This window comes from Sapajus apella, unplaced genomic scaffold (genome assembly GCF_009761245.1).
Source record: "Sapajus apella isolate SASKATOON/1434 unplaced genomic scaffold, GSC_monkey_1.0 scaffold69, whole genome shotgun sequence".
Classification (NCBI taxonomy): Eukaryota; Metazoa; Chordata; class Mammalia; order Primates; family Cebidae; genus Sapajus; species Sapajus apella.
Window position 1 is genome coordinate 10,538,383 of NW_022437009.1, and position 17,367 is coordinate 10,555,749.

General features: G+C 54.9%; 2 protein-coding genes across 12 annotated transcripts; both read right to left on the reverse strand.

Moving 5' to 3' along the window:
• Positions 1-1,685: 1,685 nt before the first annotated feature.
• LOC116531161 (cytochrome b561 domain-containing protein 1) lies at positions 1,686-6,691 on the reverse strand. 6 transcript variants are annotated; one of them, XM_032249860.1, is made up of 4 exons: positions 6,462-6,646; positions 6,123-6,226; positions 5,600-5,637; positions 4,603-4,714 (listed from the first exon to the last, which is right to left on the reverse strand). In XM_032249860.1, the coding sequence occupies exons 1-4, from the start codon at positions 6,607-6,609 to the stop codon at positions 4,603-4,605; spliced, it is 402 nt and encodes a 133-aa protein (XP_032105751.1). In that variant the 5' UTR covers positions 6,610-6,646. The 6 variants fall into 6 exon arrangements, with proteins under 6 accessions (XP_032105746.1, XP_032105750.1, XP_032105749.1 ...); XM_032249855.1 differs by lacking the exon at positions 6,123-6,226 and having other exon boundaries at positions 1,686-4,714; positions 6,462-6,672; XM_032249859.1 differs by lacking the exon at positions 5,600-5,637 and having other exon boundaries at positions 1,686-4,714.
• Positions 1,686-16,778, reverse strand: ATXN7L2 (ataxin 7 like 2). Of its 6 annotated transcripts, XM_032249848.1 has the most exons (13): positions 16,608-16,778; positions 14,564-14,629; positions 14,076-14,180; positions 13,478-13,688; positions 12,898-13,184; positions 12,247-12,329; positions 11,653-11,906; positions 10,627-10,825; positions 10,364-10,485; positions 9,038-9,833; positions 8,650-8,727; positions 6,462-8,151; positions 1,686-4,714 (listed from the first exon to the last, which is right to left on the reverse strand). In XM_032249848.1, the coding sequence occupies exons 1-11, from the start codon at positions 16,732-16,734 to the stop codon at positions 8,686-8,688; spliced, it is 2,292 nt and encodes a 763-aa protein (XP_032105739.1). In that variant the 5' UTR covers positions 16,735-16,778; the 3' UTR covers positions 1,686-4,714; positions 6,462-8,151; positions 8,650-8,685. The 6 variants fall into 6 exon arrangements, with proteins under 6 accessions (XP_032105739.1, XP_032105738.1, XP_032105741.1 ...); XM_032249847.1 differs by having other exon boundaries at positions 6,462-8,727; XM_032249850.1 differs by lacking the exon at positions 8,650-8,727 and having other exon boundaries at positions 16,608-16,777.
• Between the last annotated feature and the right edge of the window lie 589 nt (positions 16,779-17,367).

The window sequence follows — 17,367 nt, forward strand, 5'->3', positions numbered from 1 at the left end:
GGTAAAAACAACTCTCTGAGACTTAGATCCCCTGTCATTATCCATAACTGTATTGCCTAAGAAGCATAAAGCCCAAAGCCTGGCTCAGTGAAAGAGAAAGACAAGAACGTAATAATACCACCTGTTTACATGTGTTTAGTTTAATGCTTTGAACTTTCCAATTCCTAATAAAACATTCATTCTCTCATCTAACCCTCACAACATCCCTGTGAGGTAGGTCAAGCAATAAGTGGTTTGCCCATGGCCACACCAGTGATGGGAACGGAGTAAATTCATACTGCAGGTTTCCCAGCCCCCAGGCCGATGCACCTTTCATTTCATGTTACGCAGGATTTGTGCCAACCAGACACAGGAGCATCAGGAGCACTACCAGAAGCCTCCCTGCTCTCTAAGCTTGCAGAGGAGCCCCAGAAATGTTGGGCTTGAGGCATCAAGACCAGGAGTGCACCCTGGAGGCCAAGACAGGTAAACAGAAGGAAGGGCAGGAGTACTAGAAATTGAGGCTCAACAGCCATCCCTGCCACCGCCACAGTCACTCAGCCTAGCGTACACTGTGTTCCCTACATATCTTGACCTTTGTCAGGTGCAAGTCTTATTTTTGCAAGTTTACGGAGAGGACTCTCAGTACCCACTCCCAGAAGACAGACACTGCAAGGCGTGGCTAGCAGCAAGATTCCTGACTTCCTTCCCATAGTGCCTCCCCATTCTGTTACACTCTGCAACCCAGGAAGAGGGCTAAGGTCGGGGCTGGCTGACTCAGCCTGCAAGTGCTTAGAGATCTGAAGCTGAAAGGCCCCAGCACCATTCAGCTAATGATTATTATTAACTCTGAACAGGCCTTGGCACAGCAGCCAGCTGGCTCTGGGAGAATGCCTGAATCTCCCACAGTGAGATTTTAAAAACAAGGCCTGGCCAGGTGCAGTGGCTCACGCCTGTAATCCCAGCACTTTGGGAGGCCAAGGCGGGCAGATCACGAGGTCAAGAGATCAAGGCCATCCTGTCCAACATTGTGAAACCCCATCTCTACTAAAAATACAAATATATGGTGGGCAGGTGCCTGTAGTCCCAGCTACTCAGGAGGCTGAGGCAGGAGAATTGTTTGAACCTGGAAGGCAAAGGTTGCAGTGAGCCGAGATCATGCCACTGCACTCCAGCCTGGGGACAGAGTGAGACTCCATCTCAAAAAAAAAAAAAAAAAAAGGTCTACAGCATCCATGTACAGGGGTGGAAGAAGGTGGGACAATGAGAAAGAAAGGACAGTCCAGTGAGTGGGGAAGGGCAGTCTGCCTTGTGAAAGGGTCGGGGGAGAGGAGGCCCAGCCTGGCGAGTGCTAACGACCTACCACTTAAGAGCCAAGAAGGTGAGGCTGGAGGACTTCCCCTGACACAGAGGTCCTCTCATTCCATACCACCTCCAGTCGTGACGGGGGTCAGAAGAGGGGTAGTTACAGGAAAGATGGGGGTTTTGGAGGGGTAGCTGAACCCAGAAAGGTAATCTCATTTCCGTTCAGATTTGGATACAGAAGCCATCTATATTTCTAATGTCCTCAAGGTTGAATCTGAGTATAATCAAACTTGGAATATGATCAAATTTGGAATATAATCAAATGGAATCAGGACTTAGCTTGATATGAAAATTTGTGCAAATGACCCACAAATTTTTAAAATTGGCTTTTTTTTTTTTTCTTTTAAGGCAAAACAGGCTGACCACTAGCAGCTTTCCCTAGTCAGGGAGCAAGGACAAAAGGGCAACCATGTGCTTCTCTAAGGCGTTTGCTTCCTTGCCGATGAGCCAAGTGAATACCCCAGACATGAGGAGAAAAGGGGAGGTACGCAGAACAGAGGATGGAGGAGGAGGGAACACACAAGCAGGAGGTCATGAAGCTGGGAGCCACTGAGATCCCAGCTGGAGAAAGAGTGCTCTGGCACTGAGGTCTAATGGCTGTCCAGCTGCTGCCCCAGGATGGGAGGGCAGGTGTTGATGGAGAAATGGAAAGGGGGGAGGGAAGTCACTCCATAATCCGGCCTGCCAGGATGAAGGGCTCCTCCTGGTGACCTGTGCCCTATACTGCAGTCAGACCAGGCTAAGCAGGAGACCACCTGTGCCCTCCTCTCTGCTCTGTGCCCCTGCCCTCCAGGCCCGCTGGTCAGAAAGGCGACAGCTGGGGCCCCTTCCTCCTGCAGAATATAAATGACTCCCCCTTCCTCCCAGGGCTGGGAATAGACATCAGATGGCACAGCCCACGCAAACTGCCGGCTGTCAGCATGCCTGCCCGCCCGCCCATCAGCCCCCGCACCACCTGGGAGGAGGCAGCACCTCAGGCAGGCTCAGGCTTTACGGCATTGCCTGCTTGTTCTCAGAGCAAGCTGGTGAACTTTGCCTGGCCCTCCTACCCTGCTGCAGGTAGGGTGAGCCCCTCAGCATTGGCTGTGATGAGGGAAGAGGAGATGCAGTCCCTGGATCAAAATCACCACAGGTGAGATTCTCCATGCAGCCCCAGTAACTGTTTCTTCCGAGTTTGCACCACACTGGATAGTTTGAGAGGAGGGGGGACAATGAAAGAGACAGGAACAATCACCCCTCTGCACAGCTGGGGCCTCCTTTAGATGCTTGTCCTGAAAGATGCAGTCTTCCCCAGGAGAGGCATAATGAGGTATACGGAGAGGACACTTCTGCCCTTGCTGTGCCCATTCTTGTACTATTGAATCACACCAACCTCCTTTCTTCTGAGCTACATGGAGAGGAGGACCTGAATCTTCAGAAGACCCGGGTCATCCACAACATTAACGTCTAAGAACACCTGCCCCTGCTCCCAGGAACTGGAGCTCTAGCGCCTACACCCCAGGCTTCCCAGAGTTCCCTGTGAGCTATGTGTACCTGCCTCAGCAGCACTTTCCTGGCTTCACTCTTGTCAGTCCTTGCCATGATTTAAGGAGGTCCCATCTTTCCGACTGAGCCAGACCACAGCTAAGCAGTCTGGCATCCAGTCCTCACCACCGAGGGCAGTCTGGGGAACTACTTTCATCTGCAACAAGGAAGGGGGTTCTCTGTGGGGAAGAGAGCCCAGCCCTCATTTGCCAGCTGGCACCAAACTCAGTCCCCTCTTGGACCAAAGAGCTGGCAAGAGATGACAACTGAGGAAAGCTTAGATAACAAAAAAAAGGAAGAGGGGGAACCAGAAAAACTTTGTTTTCTTGGGATCAGAAAAGCCCTTCCCCCACTTCCTTGACCCTTATGAAAAGCTTGAAAAGCTCCAAGTAGCTATGTGCTAAGGCAAGAATCTGAGCCCTAAGATGAGCAAAGCATGAGATGCCCAGGGCTCCTTTGCCCTGAGAAGCAATTTCAGGGGAGGGAGCACACGCAGGCCTTACAGTCCTCAAGCCCAGATACTGAGGTGGGCTGAAGGAAGATGCCAATGCCCTCTTACTCCTCCAAAAGCTTTAAAGTGACTTTAGTGCCTTCACTGTCTTAGAGTCCAGAAGACCCTCATCTGAGTCCCTTCTCTCCACAGTGTCTGACCCTCTATGCCCTGGCAAAGGGACCAAATCAGCACAAATTTCTGAAGGGCCTCAAGGGCAGAGCTGTCCCTCCAGGGGAGTAAAGGGAGAGTAAGGAGCTACCCTGAGTCTGCTAAGTGGTCCACATGGTTCACAGCTGGGAGGGTGTTCTGAGACACAGACCTGACAGATGTTGAATATTAAGATGGAAGGGACTTAGAGACTGCTTAGAAACATTTCACAGATGAAGAAACAGAGGTCTTAAGGTATGGAATGTACCTAAGGTTGTACAACAGAGCCTAAGAGTACCATATTCCATAAACAAGGCCCATAGACTCTCTCCACTACATCACACTGCTTTCTTAAAAGTAAGCCAAATATCCATGGATGCCATTCATAACTTACAATTTTTCATCAGGCACACAAGCAAGAAATGACCACCAGCATATCACTAGCACCACCCAAAACTAACTCTCATCAAGTAGAGGCTTCAGGATCAGGCTCTCCATCACCTTCCACTCGTACCCAGTACATTTCCCCATTTTGAGCCACTGAATTATTCCTCAGCAATAGCAGCTTTGGTTTCTGCAGTCCCTGGACCAGCCAAGAAGTGCAAAAACCTGACCACTTCTGAAATGGATCCCTTGTAGACGACCAAAGGAACCATGAAGTCCAAGGCAAGTGTTCCATCTAGATTCAGAGTTTGCAGGAACTCACATTTCCATTTTCTTCCTTGGTAAGTAGGATCTGGAGATCTGGTGCATGATCACAAGGGCTGGATACAGTGGCAGTGCCAGGCAAAGATACCATGCTGCACCTTTGATCTGGGCCTGGAACCATACTGAGTACATGCCCAGAAGCACCGTTACTGTAGCCATCAGGTAGACCACCAGTCCACATGTCAGATGGTAGAGCTTGAGGCGAGCCACCCTCGAGACCCTGGCTGCCCGAGGACAGAGGAGGCAGAGCCCACACAGTGCCTGGCCACCAGTGGCCAGCAGTGTCAGGGCTCCTACCCAGCTGTGCCAGGACACCAGATGAGGCAGTTCACTGCGGGTCCTGCTGGAGATGATGAAGCCCAGGCCCAGAGCTGCACAGAGGATGGCTAGGGTCTGCCCTGCCCAGTGGAGCCGGATCCGAGCTTTTCGGGAGCAGAAAAAGAACGGAGAGTATTCAGGTGAGAAGAGTAGGATGGCTTTGGCCATGCAGAGGCAGAACTGTGAACATAGGAGAGAGAAGTAAGCCTCATGTCTGGCTTGGAGGCCTGAGAAAAAAGGAGGTCCTCTCATACATCCTAACAAAGAGGACAGAGGATAGGGTTTAAATAAGTTCCACCAGGACTAACAGCCTCACAGCTCAACATTTCTGACAACAAAGTCTCCTCATTCAGGTTGACATCTCCCCACCCCAACCTCTACAATGACTCCCATTTCTTGACCAGTGGAACAACAAATGTTAAACTTCCTCCTGAAATTTTGGGACAAGTAGGGAGATGACTGGATAACACCTCACCCCCCTGCTCCTTCAGACCCCAATGGAGAAAGAAGTATCTTCTTTTTTTTTTTTTTTTTTTTTTTTTTTTGTATGGGGTTTTTGAGACTTTGTTTCGCTCTTGTTACCAAGGCTGGAGTGCAATGGCGCGATCTCGGCTCACCGCAACCTCCGCCTCCTGGGTTCAGGCAATTCTCCTGCCTCAGCCTCCTCAGTAGCTGGGATTACAGGCACACGCCACCATGCCCAGCTGAATTTTTGTATTTGTAGTAGAGACGGGGTTTCACCATGTTGACCAGGATGGTCTCGATCTCTTGACCTCGTGATCCACCCGCCTCGGCCTCCCAAAGTGCTGGGATTACAGGCTTGAGCCACCGCGCCCGGCCGAAAGAAGTATCTTTTATGCCCTGCCACCCTTTTCAACCACCTGACATTTGCCTATGGCCCAGCCCTCCGCTTTCCAAATCCCATAGGCTGCAGGGAAAGATGAACCCTAGATGTTTCCTCCACCCATCTTAGCCTTAGAAAGGCTGAGCTTTCTGAAGGCTGGATGCTTCCCTGGGAGTGAGGTGGGACATACCCAAACAAATCAGATAGAAGCCCAAACTCACCGCCAAGGCCATAAATACAGGGTGCCAGGAGAAAAGACCTAAGAATCAAAGAGAAGAGGCTGAGGGCTCCATACCATTGTTCCAGCCCCTGTAGCTAGGTGGATCCCAAAGAATCCAGCCACAGGAGAAAAGTAGCATCCCCAACCCTAATCGGGAACAGGAACTAAGGACAAAGTGGAGCAGCTAAGGGGCCCCAAGGTAAGCAACCAAGAGGGCCTCCCTATACACACAGTTTGGTCTGGGTTCACCATTCAGCACCTCTCAGCTGGCAGCTCAGTCCTAGAATAGAGAATAGACCTCTGCCTTTTTTTTGAGACAGTCTCCCTCTGTTGCATAGGCTGGAGTGCAGTGGTGCGATCTTGGCTCACAGCAACCTTCGCCTCCCGGTTTCAAGCGATTCGCCTGCCTCAGCCTCCACAGTAGCTGGGACTACAGGCGCGCGCCATCACACCCAGCTAATTTTTGTATTCTTAGTAGAGACCGGGTTTCACCATGTTGGCCAGGCTGGTCTCGAACTCCTGACCTCAAGTGATCCACCCGAGTCGGCCTCCCAAAGTGCTGAGATTTCAGGCGTGACCCACCGAGCCCGGCCTCCTTCACTTCTATCCTCCATCAGGGGACCTGTTTCTGAGGAAGTAGTTCAGTCTGTTCAATTGTCTGCCCTTCCCCCACAGCACCCAAAGCCCCATTCTTCCAGGACCCCTGGGACCCCGCCCCACCAGGCCCTCAAAACCCCTCCAGTCTCTGTCTCCCCTTTACAGCTAGGGTCCCTCCTCCAAATCTTTCGGCGCTCCCAAGCGCTGCCCCTCCAGCACATCCGCTCCGCCCTCTTCGGTAGCCCCGCCCCGCCCCGCACACTCACTGGTTCCTGGCCGGGACAGCGCTGTCAGAAAGATGGTGAAGCCCAAAGCTACCAGGTGCGCCAAGATCCCACTGCCTCGCCGCAGCCAGCGGGTCAGTCTCGGCTCCCCAGGTGGAGCGGGAACCAGACCTACCTCCAGGGGCTGCATGGCCGTGCCCGGCGGGCCCGCACACTCCAGCTGCCCGAGCACGTCTTCCGGGTTTGCGATCGCGGAGGCGGAGGCGGCTGCAGCAGAGGCTCCTCCCCGGGGACGCCTCCGGCAGTGCGGCGGAGTGGCCTACAGCGCCCTCTGGGGGCTGGGGGGAAAGCGCGAGTGCTCCGGAGAGGCCCGCTCCCGCGAGAGCCCGGAGGCAGAAGGGGACCGGACAGACCCCGGCCCACCTTGATTTTATCTGTGTGTCTGTCTACAAGGACCTAAATCCCAAGTAGCCTGTGGAAGTTACATTTGTAGCAAACGATTTCAGTGAAACCCCAAATCACACGTTTAGTATGCTGAACCAAGAGTGTGAAACCAGTGTTTGGAGCCGATTTCTAGTAGTATTGGATTTCCCTGTCTGTGCACTGTCTCCTGCCGCCTCCTTTTGTTCAGGGAACAAGCTTCCTCCCTGCCTAAAAAGAAGGCAAATAGGAAAGGACAGGGCTAAAATATAGTGCCTTGAACCTGGTTGACCAAAGGAGGGAGATGCAAGTCTCATCTCCTATCTGCACAGTTGTCCCCATCGAGATAAATGGAATAACTAGGGCACTCCCAGCCCTGCCGCCTCCTCAGCAGCTGCTCAGCCCTGAGGAGCCAGGTGATCCTGAGGGACCAGGGCCTCCCACACCACCAGTTCTGCAAGTGATGATGCCTTTTCCTTTCCTAAAAAGGTGTGGTTCAGGCCCAAGGAGGCCTCCCTGGGAAAGGTTCTACCCCTTCCTTAAAGGCAAACCCACAGCCGGGAAGAAAGGCTGTCCGATAGAAAGCAGGAACTTCCAACAGCAATGACCAGCCCAGCTCAAGCTCCCTAAGTGGTTGAGAAAATGAGAGTGCTGGTAAGAGGTGGGAAAAGCAGGAACGGCTGAAGAAAAACAGGCAATAATTCAGGGAGGGATGGACACCTAGGGTTGCTGGAGGACCACAACCAATTCCACAAGCCAATTCCCAGACCCTCAGGGCAAGGATCCTACAGAAGAGCCAGAGGTGCAGCTCTCCCTCTCAAGTTTCTCTTACTAATGGGACCATAGTCGTCCCTGGGGTCAAGACTCAGGAAGCCTTGCCCATTCAGAGCCACACACCTCATCATCCTGTCTGGAAAGAACACTCTCCCAGTGACACAAACTCCACGCATTTTCACACTACTGAAAATGACAAGATGACAATAATAATAATGAGCATAAGAGACTTCTGCAGGCAAGCTATGGGAGCTGGAGTCTGGCTGCCTATCTTAGCCACACAGGGTAGGGCTGGTGACAGTAAGGACACTCATTTTGTTATTTTTTTTCCTTCCTTTTCTATGTTTGTGTTTTTATATTTTCATAGCCGCAACAGAACAGGGAGACAGTCTTGAGGTATTTTAAAGAGTTTTTTTCTTAAAAAAAATAATATAAAGTTATAAAAAGCGGCAGCAGCCTGGGGCCCGGATCTGGAGGGGAGGAGGTGCTGGCGGCTCCGTTGCAGTGGGCAGGCACTTTCTCATTAATGGGCTTTTGACTGCAAGAAGACAAGAGGCAAGAGAAAGGGTCAGGGTGGGGGCCTGCCTGCTGTCCTTCCTGGTGAACTGTGTGGACTAGAGGGGCTAAATCTTGATTTCCTTCTGCTGGCCTGGGGAGTAAAACTGAGCAAGAGGGAAGATGAATGCCAGCTCACTAGAGCCAGTTTGGGTAGTGAAGTTGGAGAGCATACACGGCTTATGGGCCCACATCTAACCCAGGAGAGCAACCCCATCCCACCTCCAGTAAGTCCCTCCTGGCAGAGATCATATGGAGAGCACATGGCACACTACGCCAGGGATCCCACCAGAACAGGCAAATAAAACTGGCTACAGGCTTTACTAGTAATCCTGGAGAACCTGTCTGTCACCCACATGGCTGGAGATGAGCACATGTGCAAGGCGGGCACACGTGCAGTAGTGGGCATGGGGTCGTGTGCCTGCCCTTCAAGGCCCTGATGCCCAGAGGAAAAACCAGTGAGCAAGACCAGCCCACCCACCTTGCTGCTCGGCATGTTAGGCTGTGACCCAAGGACTCAAACTCCCTTTCCTTCAGGGAACAGAGGTAGCTCCAGTACCTGGAATGAGGGTCACAGCCAATTCAGAAACAAGTGGCCCTTTGGTTACAGCAAAAGCAGGGGTGGAGGGGTGCTGCATCTCCTTAGCCCAAGGGAAAGGGTGAGGGATAGGGGAAGGTTCACCAGGCAAATGCTGGAGTCACTTTGCTAAGAGCTGACCTACCTCTTCCTAGAGAAAATAGTCCAGGAACTCTCTCTCAACTTCCCCTGCCTCCCTTTCCCTGCACAAACACCAATGTAGCAGCTTCTCCGTATCAGGTACCCACTGTGCACCCCACCCTCGTCAATCTTCAGGGAGCCTGGCTGGTACCTTCAGTGTAGAGCACTTCTCCTCAAAGGCCAGGGCCGGGCCTGGCTTCTTGCGGCGCACAGAACAGGCCACATCAGCAGGGGCACCAGCCTGACAGTGCTTGGCCTTCACCGGCCGGCAGTAAGTGGCCAGGTTTTTCCGCTTCTTGGCCACCTCCTCCTCAGAGAGGCAGTTGGTTGACAGGGCCTTGCCTGGGTGTCCAGCTGCTCCCCGGTTCTCCAGTTGAGAAGCCTTGACTGGTGTGGGGAGCTGATGAGGGGAGCCACGACAGTCCAGGGGCCCTGCCCGCTTCACTCTTGGCCCCATTGTCCCATTAAGCCCCATGCTCAGGGCTGTTTTAGTCTTGGCCGAGAGGCCCCGGCAGCCAGAGGGTTTGCCTTTTCCAGTGGGCTCCAGGATGCAGGTCCGTTTAAAAGTGGTGGGGCCAGGGGATAACTTCCGCTTTCGAGAAGGGGCCTCCATCTCCACCCCGTCCTTGCCTTTGGATGACTTGCTGGCTTTGGAAGGCGGCAGCTTGCTGAAGGACGGGGACGGCGTGTTGGCAGGCAGTGGTGAGGTGATAGCCTGGCTCCCGCCCATGCACTCTGCCTGGCTACAGGCGGCCGCCACACTGGGGGAGCCTGCAGGGTAGCTGGGGACAAGGCTGTCCTTGGTAGGGGGCGTGGAGGCTGGGCAGGCAGGTCTTGGGGGTGGACCTGGAAGGCGGGGGCAGCTGCCTGTAGAGGATGGGCTCAGGGGAGCAGATAAGGGGGAGTTGACAAGGTGAGATGGAGGTTCGGTCACCGGTGGAATCTTCCTGCAGCGAAAAGAGAGCCCGCTGTGACTGCCAAGCAAACAAGAGAGCTTCCCCCAACACAAGACACACTCCAGTCTCTGCCCCACCTAGAAATGGCCAGCAGAGCCCCAGAGTTGCTGCCATCTGCTGGAAGATGCTGGAACTGAGGGTTAGGAAGATGGCACAGGGATGTGCCTGTGGAGAGGAATTAACTCGTATATACGAACTAGGAGGTAGACCCACTAGGAACTTCATTTTAAATCTTGCTTGGGGCATCCCCTATCTCTAGTCACCCAAAAGGTACTGCAAGTGATGGATGAGAGTCTGGATTCACCCCTAGACCACCCTTCCATGCCCTGCCTTAGCCAAGCCCTAGGCTGCCAAGTTTTCCCACCTCCTTTTCACACCGCTCCCTATCCGGGGTCCTGCTGGCAAACAGCCAAGGCACACCTATGGGCGTAGAGGAAAGATCAGGGCTTCTGAAGCCCAGGTATGTCTGGAGCCTGGGAATGTCCATTCTAGAACTTCCATTCTGGGCCCAAGAGACTTACTTCCACATGTGTGAGCTGAGGTGCCGCTCCAGCATGGAGCTGAGTGCCGAGCAGAACCGGTCCAGCCGGCGACTAAATACATAGCATCCTGGGCTCACCAGCCGACTCCCAAAGGTGCAGAACTAAAGGCAGAAGGAAGGTGCATGGTTGGCAGGGTTGAGGTGCACAGAGGGCATCTGCACACAGGATCTGACCTCCTCCCCATATTGTGGGCCAGGAGTGCTGGGCCACCCCCACCCTAGGCCCCTGCCCCAGTTCCTTACCGCCTGTGGCCTCGGGGGCCGGGTTGCATAATGGCAGTCAGGGGGGAGATGGAGGTCATCAGATGTCCCTTCCTCCTCACTCTCCTCGCTGGAGGCCTGGGCCCCACCCCGGGGCATGGGAAAGGGGAACAGGCCTGGGTCCCCATCACCACCACAGGGACCTTCATCATCCAATTCACTCTCAGAGGAGGCCCGGGACCTGGAAGGGCCAAAGGGGATGTGAGGGGAATGTGACTGTTGTGGGGTCAGAGTAGGGGTGTCCTTGAACCCGCCAAGCTCAGAGAGCAGGGCACAGGGGCAGACACCCTGCAGGGCAATCAGAAGAGGACAGAGGGAAGGGAAGGACAGGAGGGAACCACAGAGCTCACAGAGTAAGAGACAGAGAGACTGCTCCCAAGGGATTCTCTCCCCAGCCCCTTCACCTCCCAGCCCCTTCCTCCTCAGGGGATAATCTGCTCCAGATCCACCTCCTCCAGAAAATCTTCACAGTTAAACTGCACCCAGCTCTGGTCAGCCCAGTCAACTTGCTCAACCCCCTTCTTGCATCACATATTCCTGTAAGCCTGTCTATGAGCTGAACCTGTTTCATGTTTGCCCCTTGTGTGACAGGCAGAGATGCACGTGTGTCTCCTTCAGCAAGGCAGGCTCTCCCCGGGGTCCGGCGTAGCCTCTGCACACGAAGGAGCCAGTGAGTGAATACACGTAGGGCTGCCTTGCCCGAGACTGTGACTCTTTTGGCTCCCCAGTGACAAGATTCGGCCTGTTGGAGGCAGCTGGGAAAATGTTCATATCCCAAGTGTTGGATCTGGCATGCCGCTGAGAGGCTGGGATGCTTGTGGTGTGCTTGGTTGGGAACAGGGACATCTTCTGCTTCCACACCACCGTCAGGAGCCCCAGGAGTCCCCCCACACTCAGGGCTGAGTGAGTGCATCTTCCAGGACACTCCATGAGCCTGTTTCCAGGGGCCCCTGGTGGCTAAGGGGCCAAGTACCCCCAGGCAAGGTAGGGGTTGGATGCTAGACGTACCTGGGCAGTGCACAGTATGGGTACGTCTGCTTGGCACGGACAGAGAAAGTGCTGCTGGGAGCAGCCACTGCTGCCACAACCTGGACTGCGGATGGGAGCTCCTGGGAGGGGCGCTCGAGAACTTGCTCCTTGCGCCCTGGGCTCTTCTCCTTGGGAGACTCCCCTTTGCGGGAGTTGGCCTTCAGCTCTGCCACCAGCACGTCAAAGTCCTTGGCTCGGCCCTGGACTTCCCGACGCTGGTGTACTGAGTGGATCTAGAATACAGCAGGGTGGAGAGCCGAGGAGCAGGTATGAACTCAGCAGGGGTGAGGGACGGCAGGGTGGGCATATTTGCAGCTGTGTTCACATGTCTTTGTTTCCCTCCTCCATTGGGCCAAAACCCTCCCTTAGGATGGGGGAATCTGGAAACCACCCCTACCCACTGCTCCCATCTTCTGCCCAGGAGGGGCATCCCATCTCCCCTTCCCTAAGGCGGGCCTAACCGCCCTCCCTTAAGCTAGATCTTTACTAACATCAACATTCCTCTCCTTGCCAGGGAAGGAACGGGCAAGCCCTGTGCTGTCCTCCCTCACTGTGCAGTGGGAAGGGGGTTACCTTGCAGGTCAGCAGGCGGGTACAGATCTTTTTGGTCTCTGGATTTATCACCCCACACTGCCTGTTGAGGTCGCACTCCTTCCCTGTGGGAAAAGCACTTTCAGTGAACCTCAAGACCACTTCCAGGCGTTCCACAGGAGGATCTGGCCGCTTCCTGCCAAGGGCCTGAGAAGAACTGGAATTAAGGCAGAAGCGCCTCCAGCCCTCAGCCTGGGGCTTCACCATCCAGAGAAACTTCTAGGCATCAACACCTCTTTGCTGGGTGTGAGAACCATCCCTATCCTGATCCCAGGTGCTCCTTTTGGGACTTCAGGCCCAAAGCAGGGCAACGCATATCAAGAAACACAAGCAGCCGTGGGCATTTGGGATGCCAGAGAAGCCAGTTGCGACATATGTCTGGCGCCCTGGATCTAGGTGAGAAAGAGTGAGAAAGAACTTCACCTCCTGGGCATGGGCTGCATCAGGAGACACAGGCTGGAGAGAAGCTTCCCAAGAAGCAAGCAAGTCAAGACGTGACAGGGGCTTCTGTACCCTACAACCTGTGACGGCCAGGCTTATAAACCTGACCTCCTCCCCAACTGGCCCAAAGACAAAGCCGCCCAAAAGAGTCCCCACTGCACCTTCCACACCCCCAAGACCACAACTACTCACGAGCCATCTTCCGGTGGGTTTTGGGGGGCAGCCTGGCCCCACTGGGCTCCTTTTCAGGAGGGCTGCCTTCAGCCCGGTGACTGGATCCCTCACTGGGGATGATCTCGATGTTCTCTCTGCCAGGAGGTTCTTTAGAAGGGGGAGCCATGGGAGGTTTTCCAGGGGAGTCCTTGGTAAGGCCCCCTGGCTGGCTAAGAAAAGCAGAGGGTGGGGCCACCCTGATTCCGTGTCCATCAGGCTTCGGGAGACTGGACATCTTCTCCAGATTCACCACAGGCACGAAAAGGCTACACATGGAGAGAGGGGGTTGGCTGGGGAAGGGGAGGAAAGGCCTGGGGCCTGGACTCTAGCCCAGCGCCATCTCTTTCCCAGCCCTGAACTTGGGTGGGCTCCAGCAGGGGTGTGAAACATGGGAAGAAGGGACCCCATCTTCCCTGGAGCACACGGAGGGAAGCTGCAGACAGGCGCTGCCTTCTGCTGTGAGGAGTATGCCTAGACCCAGGGCTGCCTCTATTGGTGTCCACCCCTCCCTGGGTCAGGGTCAGGGCCAGTCTTAGAAAAATCTCCAGCCTCTCCTTACCAGAGGTTGTCTTTCTGGGTCTTCTCAGGAGGCTGGTGGCCACGGCTCCGGGACCCCTGGCCCTTCTCCCTGGAGGAGGTTTTTGTGGAACCTGGGGCCCTACAAGCTGGGCCCTGCCCATTCACTACATGGCATTTCTGAGAGCTGGCAGGGGCTGGAGGTGGGGGTGGGGCCCGGGTATAAAGCTTGCTGAGGGGCCCATGTCTTCTTTCTGTCGCCAGGAGGTGGAAAGAATAATCAAGGTGAGTGGTATCACTGCTTCCTTCCCCAACCTAACCCTGTCTGTAGACTCACAGGAGAGAATCTGAGTTTCCTTAAATTAGATTGAAAACATACCTCCTTCCCATTTGAATCTGAGCCTTCAAGACTCAAAATTCAAGACCTAGCTTCCTGAACCTCTTAACACCTCCCTTAACTCCACAGGATGCTAGAATGACAATAACCCGACCCCCACAGTGCTCTGAAGACACCCCCAGGACCTTCCTATCCTCAACACGACCCTCCATTACCCCATGAGACCTCCCCACTGACCCTGTCCTCAGAGTTCCCTGCTCTACCTTCCCCTGTCCCTCTGTCTCCGCCCTAGGGCTCCCCTCACCGCAGTGCTTCTGGAAAGCTTGAGGCTTCACCACTTGGCTGCAGTGGTTACACACAACCAAATAGAAGTCGTCATGGGCAGGGCAGTGCCCGAAGATGGACATGTCTGCAATGACAGAAGCCCATGTCACTGGGGCTGAGGATCCCAGGGTTTCCCTGAAAGATTGGAGAGCACTCCCACCCCACCACTCAGAGGGCACTTCACCTCCCCGCTGACATGACAGGCTCCATGCTGAATGCTCCCAGCTTCCAGAGTTCAATCTAAGCAGTCCCAAAGGGTATGCGCTTTCAGGTGAGTGGGCAATCACCTATGATTAGGATCTCCAACAACAGGTCACAGGAGCCAGAGCAACCGGCCGACTCAGACCTATCAAAATGAGGGTCCCCGACAGCTGCTTCAAGCAGCCACCTCCTTCTGTAGTGTGGTGGAAAAGTGGAGCGTGGTCCTGTCTGCCCTGGGTCCCAGCCCTAATGTGTGTCGACTCCCACCTTCTTTAATGAGGGTCATGGCATCCAGCTTCTTCGTGTTTTTGCTACTCTCCTCCAGCTCAGCCCCTAGAGGAGAAACACAGCTCAGAAGGGTCAGGGCCAGTCTTAGGGACTCCAGCCTCTCCTTACCAGAGACTGTTCTTCCCAGAAGACAAGCCAGAGGTTGTCCCCTTTCCAGAAGCTCCTAGCAGGGCCTGTAACACAACAGTATGAAGCCCCCACTCCGTGACAAGCTCCTGGTGCTAGGACCACTTGGGGAACCTTTCAGAGGGTCATTTTCAAATGCCTATCTTCCTTCACCTGCTGCATCTGCACCAAGATGGCCCCACTAAGAAGAATCCATCCACCTTTCTTACAGGACCCCTCACTTCAAGGTGCAGTTCAGGGTTCCACTGCTAACTAGTTGGGTGATTGTGGTAAATATCATCTCTTTTCTGGGCCTGCTTCCCCATTTAAAGGGGAAACAATCCTTAACCAATTTTTCTATAAATCCTTGAGTCTCTTCTTGAGATTTCTCAGATGGGTCCTTTCTGCTACTCTGTGGCATCCCAAATAGATACTCTCCCAGGTCCCCACCCCCATGAATTCAATTTTGCTCCACCTGGGTTACCACAGCATTGTCAAAGTTACACCCAGCTTCTCAGGTCCTGCACTGATAGGATGGTCACAGAGCAGAGAAACTGCTGTCTTTGGTCCTTGGGCATCTTCAAAGTCTCCTTGGTCAGCTATGCAAGTCCCTCCCCTTCTTAGAGGGGCTTTGGGCAGGGGTTGCCCTTGTACCTCAGTTTCTGGGTTAATGACAAAAACATCTTAGCTGTGCAAAGCAGCTTTTTCCCCATCCCCCTACCTCTCTCCTCCCCCCTCCCTCCTCTACGCCCCCTCCCTGTCCCTTGGAAAAAAAAAAATCAATTCTGAGTCACCAAACCCGTCTGACTCCATTTCCGGTTCTCAATGCACCCAGACCCTGACAATGGCCCCATCCTTGCCCACCCAGCATGGGGCAGCCCCGGGGTGGCCTAGGCTCCCACTTAGGTCTGCTCTCTGATGCCCATTAACAGATATGCTCCCTTCTAGGATGAAAAGATTGTTGACAATCTTATATAATATCCAGATATGAGGGGTGGTGGGTTAGGCACGCAAGAGACTAGGGGCAGTTCCCCCTCTAAGTCCGTGAAATGCAAGTGCGGGGAACGACGGACAGAACGAAACTGAGAGTCAGATGTCTCAGAGGAGAACAAGTGTCATTAGAGACCCCTCCATGCCGTCTCCTCCTCCACCTCTTCTCACTTGCAAACTTCTTCAGGGGCGTGATGCCTGCTGTCACCCCGAAAGGCCACGAGGCCAGGTGCTCCCTGGGGCCCAGAAGACAAAGATCAGAAGAAGAGGCTGTAGGCCCGCTCACTAAGGCACTCAGGGGCCTGGAGAAGGTGGGAGTCAGAGGAGAGAGCAAAGGGGCAGGGCAAGAGGCCTGGGAAAGGACAGCGGTTTGGAGGCATGGATGGATGGACTGAAGGATGGAGGGAGAGAGGGAGGATAGATGGATGGACGGAGGAACTAACGTGGAGGGGGTGGGGGTCTAAAAGCACTGCAGCTGCAGGCAAACGCCGAAAAGGAGCAGGAGATGTGGGGCAAAAAGCGAAAGAACAAGGGGGGTGAGGAAGGGGGCACAGAAGTGGGGTGCGTGGGAAACACGTGGAGAGGACTGTTGCGGACAGGGAAAGCCAGAGGCAGGTGCCGGAGAGGCGCGAGTTGGGGACCAGCAGGCAAGGAGAAAGATAAAGGCAAGCCTATGTGGGGGCAGGTATTGGGGACTGGCAGAGGCAGAGGTGGGCTGGGTGGGCTGTGAGCGGTGAGCCGGCGCTAGGACCCGGAGGCGCGAAGGTGACGGAGCAGGCGGGCACTAGGACCCGGCGGGTCCTTTGTTTGGGGGGCCGGGGAGCCGGACGGCGGCTCCAGTCGGCGGCTCCCCTCAGCTGGCGGGGGCCCGGAAGGGGGGAGGGGAGACAGTGATGGGGTCCCCGGACTTTAGGGTGGCTTCACTTACCGTCAGTCGCGGGCAGGTCGGCCCGCTCCACCCACGAGCTCCAGCTCTGTCCCGCGAAGTCATCGAGACTCGGCACCCGCCGCTCCAGAGCGGCCATTGCTGCCGCCGCGCGTTCACGCACCGCCATCACCGCCGCGGACGCGCGCCCGCCCTGGCGCCGCCGCCGCTCGGCCCCCTCCCCCTCGCCCTCGTCGCGGGCACGCCTCCCCTCTCCCCCAACCTGCCTTTCCAGCTCACTCTTTGCGCAAGCGCAACACAGGTTGCCTGCTCCCCGCCCCCTCCCTTCTGCACAGCCTTCTGGGAAGTGTAGTCTTGGAGCGGATGCTATTGCCTACCGAGCTTGCAGCCAGAGTCCCTCCGAAATGCACAATTGCAGGGGGAAAAGAGAAGACCAAAGCTCCAGGATCTCCTCTTCTAACCCTTACGCACACATTCTTTGTGCTACCAGTCCACTCTCCCAGGCTAACTGCACCTAACCCAGCCCCAAACCTTTCTTTGCCCAGACGCCCCTCTAAGCCGTGCGTCCGCCAGCTGGCTGGCGCCCCTTCCCGGGCTGGCGGCCACGAAACGACTCCGCTCCCCTGTAGATCGAATAGGGTAGGTGCAGGGAGGTGGGCGCTGTGAATCAGAAGGGCAAGGGGAGGGAGTCTGTAGGATGTGCTGAAGGACACAGGGGTTGGAGTTGGGGAGGGCCTCGGCTCCCGTGTAGTGCTTCCTCTGTGGGAAACCCACGCTGCCCTGATGCAGAGCAGAGGGTTGG

Bases quoted from the DNA above. Each gene is read 5' to 3' on its own strand.
- LOC116531161 (XM_032249859.1), bottom strand. From the start codon at position 6,609: ATGCAGCCCCTGGAGGTAGGTCTGGTTCCCGCTCCACCTGGGGAGCCG. The intron at 6,227-6,461 runs GTGAGTGTGCGG...CTACTTCCTCAG, and splicing joins GCTGTCCCGGCCAGGAACCA to AAACAGGTCCCCTGATGGAG. The intron at 4,715-6,122 runs GTCAGGAGTTCG...CTATGTTCACAG, and splicing joins ACTCGGGTGGATCACTTGAG to TTCTGCCTCTGCATGGCCAA.
- ATXN7L2 (XM_032249848.1), bottom strand. From the start codon at position 16,734: ATGGCGGTGCGTGAACGCGCGGCGGCAGCAATGGCCGCTCTGGAGCGG. The intron at 14,181-14,563 runs GTGGGAGTCGAC...CTGTCATTGCAG, and splicing joins CATGACCCTCATTAAAGAAG to ACATGTCCATCTTCGGGCAC. The intron at 12,330-12,897 runs GTGAGTAGTTGT...CTTTTCCCACAG, and splicing joins AACCCACCGGAAGATGGCTC to GGAAGGAGTGCGACCTCAAC.